The sequence below is a fragment of the Neofelis nebulosa genome, chromosome 9 (assembly GCF_028018385.1).
Source record: "Neofelis nebulosa isolate mNeoNeb1 chromosome 9, mNeoNeb1.pri, whole genome shotgun sequence".
NCBI lineage: Eukaryota > Metazoa > Chordata > Mammalia > Carnivora > Felidae > Neofelis > Neofelis nebulosa.
Genome location: NC_080790.1, coordinates 49,603,915 through 49,608,919, shown reverse-complemented (window position 1 = coordinate 49,608,919; position 5,005 = coordinate 49,603,915). Strand labels below are relative to the sequence as shown.

The 5,005-nt window shown below is 40.8% G+C and overlaps 1 protein-coding gene across 1 annotated transcript; it reads left to right on the top strand.

The window, feature by feature from the left end:
- Nucleotides 1-226: 226 nt before the first annotated feature.
- On the top strand, nt 227-1,391 carry LOC131486199 (large ribosomal subunit protein uL11-like). The gene has a single exon (XM_058686346.1). The coding sequence runs from the start codon at nt 536-538 to the stop codon at nt 1,031-1,033; it is 498 nt and encodes a 165-aa protein (XP_058542329.1). The 5' UTR covers nt 227-535; the 3' UTR covers nt 1,034-1,391.
- Nucleotides 1,392-5,005: the final 3,614 nt, after the last annotated feature.

Genomic DNA, 5,005 nt, shown 5'->3' with positions numbered 1-5,005 from the left:
CCAGCAGACATGTCAATGACTTCACTGCTCATTGAGTCATAGGTCTGCACCCTGTCCAACAAGGTTTCAATTTCAGGTCCAGTGGTAAGGGTGGTGTCCCATGTTCGTTCCACCCTTGGGTTTTTTTTATCTAGCCCTGGGGGTAGTGACTCCTCCCTATACATGCAATTCGTCTATTCTTTACACTTTCCTTTTTTTTTTCTTTTTTTAAAGTAGGCTTCATGCCCAGTGCAGAGCCCAGTGTGGGGCTTGAACTTGCGATCCTGAGATCAAGACCTGAGCTGAGATCAAGAATTGGAGGCTTAACCGACAAAGCCACCCAGGCACCCCTAGATTTCTCTTTACTCCTTAATAGTCAATCCCCATTAGAGTTAGTAATTTTTTATAGTAAGCTTTCCTTTCCATTCTTCCCTGGTACTATCTTAGTTTCAGAAACAAAGAAAAGCACTTTTGACTTTTGGCTCAGAGGAGGTGAGGGTGCAACAGTCTTTGCTTGTCCTGAATCTAGGTGTATCCTACACCAGTGGCCTCCACCATGCCGCCTAAGTTCAACCCCAATGCAATCAAAGTTGTATACCTGAGGTGCACCAATGGCGAAGTGGGTGCCACATCTGTCCTGGCCCCAAAGATTGTCCCATTGCGTCTGTCTCCAAAAAAGATTGGTGATGATATTGCCAAAGCAACTGGTGATTGGCAGGGTCTGAGGATTACAGTGAAACTGATCATTCAGAACAGACAGCTCCAGACTGAAGTGGTATCTCTTGCTTCTGCCCTGATTATCAAAGTCCTCAAGGAACTTCCAAGAGACAGAAAGAAGCAGAAAAACATTAAACACAGTGGAAATATCACTTTTGATGAGATTGTCAACATTGCCTGGCAGATGCGGCACCGATTTTTAGCCAGAGAACTCTCTGGAAACATTAAAGAGATTCTGGGGACCACCCAGTCTGTGGGCTATAATGTTGATGTCTGCCACCCTCATGACATCATAGATGACGTCAATAGTGGTTCAGTGGAATGCCTAGCTAGTTAAGAACTACAAAGGAGAATATTTCAATACAGGATCATTTGACAGCAACAAAACAAGAAAAAAAAAAGGAAATAAAAGCAAGAAAAAAATCCAAGATTTCATTATATTTTCATATATATTTGAGTTTCACTCATTTAATCCCTAGTTGCCAAGGAGATGGTAGTCATATGGACAGTAAGGGGAGTGCATTAACAACGAAGGGACAGCCATGGTGGAGAGAAAAGCTGATCCACATGAGGACTTTGAGAGTCCTGGTATATCAGGGCAGGCCTTAAGGAGTGTTGTTTACTTGAGTAAATTGATGGAGAGGATATTGATACTAAGGTTGGACCCTAGAACACTAGTGTATTCGTTTGCTAGGGCTGCCATAACAAAGTGCCATAGACTGGGTCTGGAGGCTAGACATCTGAAATCAAGGTGTAGCTGCAGTGGATTCAGTTGGTATTAATAATGTGTGTCCTCCCAAATTTATATGTTGAAGTCCTAACCCCTAGTACCTCAAAATATGACCTTATTTGGATATAGAATCTTTATAGAGGTGACTATATTTGGAGACGGGGTCTTTAACAGAAGTAATTAAGGTATAAGAGTGGGGCCCTGATCCAATAGGATTAGTGTCCTTATAAGACTAAACACCAAAGAGCTCTCCCTCTCTGTGCATGCACAAATAAGAGGTAATGTGCACACACAGCGAAAAGGTTGCTGTCTATAGGCCCAGAAGAGAGCTCTCAGTAGGAAACAAATCAACCAACATCTTGATTTTGGACTTCACAGCCTCCAGAACTGTGAGAAATAAATTTCTGTTGTTTAAGCCACCTAATCTATGGTATTTTGTTATGGCAGCCTAATCAGACCAACACAACTGATTTAAATTATGTCTGCCCCGTTAGAAGCCAATTTCCCCAGTTCCATCTCTATTTCCCCAATATCACCAGTGCCTGGCATGGTGCCTCTCACATAGTGGGCACTCAATAAATATTTGTTGAATGAATGATTAGTAAATCAATAAGAAGTGTTATTATCCTCATTTTATAGTGGAGAAAATTGACAGATATGAAGAGATACTTAATAATCACAACCCAGAGATACAAATGGCATTTTGTTGATCAAAACTAACTAAAAAATCAAATAACATGTTCAGGCACCAATTACATTAGGAGTTGCTTTAGCTGGTTAGTGAAAGGGTCGTTTTTGCTCTGAATTCACTCTAGTATCCTTTCTCTAATCAGGATCAGAGATCTGCCAATCCACATCTGGTTCCTTCCCTATAAATCAATGCTCTCAGAGTCATCAGACAGATACAAATCTTAGAGGAATTTCATTGCAAAGGCAATGCAGGGATATAAGAGGGTGAGTATTTGGTCATCTCCCAAGATACCTCACAGGGTGGCATTCCCTCTGCCAAGGGTCTGGTCCACACCCCACTGGTTTAGAAACTGGATCTGTCAACACACTGAGTGTGGATCCACCTCATTGTTCTCTTTTTAATTAAGCTCAGAGCTGATGCATGAAACCAGAATGTCTACTTATCAATTCACAAGAGGATTAGAACCACTTCTGTGTCTGGAATATTTGTCTCCACCTGGCTGGCAGGTTCTTTCACTGAAGACAGACCTCTGAGGAAGGCAAATTATCAGCAGGTTGCTTCGTGAGCATGGAATCCAAATGAGGGGAACAAGTTAGATGATTGAAATTTATAGTGGCATTAAGCCGAGAAAGCCTGACACGGTCATTTTTTACTGTAGGTATGGCCATACCTATGGCACCAGAATATTTACAACCATTAGCTGAGAGGCCATCTCTAGTGGGCATTTCTTAAAAGGGCTCTGCTGATGTTTGCCATCATGATGCCCCTTTTTCTATGCTTTCATTGCCAACCAGTCCTGCTTTGATGACCCTTTAAATCTTTTTCTTTGCTTAAACTTTCAGATTTATTCTTTTTCCTTAAGATGACTTTATATCTGTTCTGATCTGTTTTGTGTAGTTGTAGGGTTTAATTCTCTACAAATAAAGCATAACTTTATTTCTTTAACTTACCGTACTTGAGGGAGGCCTCACCTCACCAAATTCCTCAATAACCAAATAAGTATTTTCTGTTCTTATATTTTTACCTTACCTTACTTCATTCAAAATATATATTTGGGGGAACTTCTTATCAGACGCTGTTTGTCCCATCTTTGTACTAGGTCAAATTACTTATTTTGTCATTTGTAGATAATTTTCATCTTAATTACTACTTATTGATTTATTAATTGGGTCACTGATTATTTCTTCCTGGTCACATGATTACACAAGAATAGTGTAAATGGCAGTAAGAGCAATCCTGAGACATTGTGCTTTTCTTTCCATAATGATAAATCTTTGCTAGAGTCGCCTTTAAGTTACATAGAAAATACATAAACACATGGCCTTATTCACAAAAGAGGTGGCAGGCTGGACTTGCCCACAGACCACAGATTGCTGGGCTCTGATGTGTATTATCATCTTGGCCCAGGAAGGCACATGGATTCACAATGTTTAGTATAGTGGAGGCAAACCTTATAGATGCAGGTTGCAAGCTTAGCATAGTTGTGTAAGGTGCTGCTTGTATGGATTTTCAACTGCACAGGGGGATTGGTGCCTCTAACCCCCGTGCTGTTCGAGAGTCAATAGTACTACTACCCTTGGTAGACATTTCCAAATAACAATTCTTTCTCCGGGTTCTGACATGCTTTCTTAGGGGCTGGCAATTCCAGATGAGCCACAGTTAATGATTCATTCATTCACTAAATATTTATTAAGCACCCACTAAGTGCTAGGTACTGTACCACAGACTCAATGAACAAAAGTAGACAGAGACACTCCCTTAAAGGAGCTTATTGTGGAGGATGGGGGGAAGAGAGAAGTCAAATGTTGATCAAATAATCGCATAGGTAAATGCAGAATTTCAACCTGTGATCAATACTGTGAAGGACAGGTGTTCAGTGGTATGTGTAACTTAACCTCTTCTGTGGGAAGATGAGTTGATAGGGGAAGACTTTTGCAATTTGAAGGAAGATGAGAAAAACTTTCATGGCAGAATTGCTATAGACCGGAAACAAAATCTGTATGGCTTGAGCACACAGATGAAATGGGACTAGAAAGGTTAGAAGAACCTAAATATGGAAAGTTTTGTAGACAGCATTGAGTTTTTATCATTTCCTTGTTTTGTTTTGTTTTTGTTTTCATTTTTTTAATGTTTATTTATTTTTGAGAGAGAGAAAGAGTGTGAGTGGGGGAGGAGCAGAGAGAGAGGGAGACACAGAATCCGAAGCAGCTCCAGGCTCCGAGCTTTCAGCACAGAGCCCGATGCGGGGCTCGAACTCATGGACTGCGAGATCATGACCTGAGCTGAAGCTGGACGCTTAACCGACTGAGCCACCCAGGTGCCCCAATGTTCATCTGTTTTGTATCTTGAATTCCACATATGAATGAAATCATATAATATTTGTCTTTCTCTGACTGACTTACCTGGCTTAGCATTATGCACTCTAGTTCCATCCACGTTGTTGTAAATGACAAGATTTCATTCTTTTTCATCGCCGAGTAATATTCCATTGTGTATTTATGTGTGTGTGTGTGTGTGTGTGTACACATACATCACATCTTCTTTATCCATTCATAAGTTGATGGACATTTGGGCTCTTTCCATACTCTTTCCAAGCTGTTGTTAATAGTGCTGCTATAAATATTGGTGTGCATGTGCCTCTTCGAATCATCACTCCTGTATCCTTTGGATAAATACCTAGTGGTGCAATTGCTGGGTCATAGGGTAGGGTTTTAATTTTTTGAGGAACCTCTATACTGTTTTCCAGAGTGGCTAAACCAGTTTGCATTCCCACCAGCAATGCAAAAGGGTTCTTCTTTCACTGCTTCCTTGCCAACATCTGTTGTTGCCTGAATTGTTAAGTTTAGCCATTCTGACAGGTGTGAGGTGGTACCTCATTGTGGTTTTGA

What these genes read in the sequence shown, in the direction of transcription:
- LOC131486199 (XM_058686346.1), top strand. Translation starts at nt 536, where the DNA reads ATGCCGCCTAAGTTCAACCCCAATGCAATCAAAGTTGTATACCTGAGG.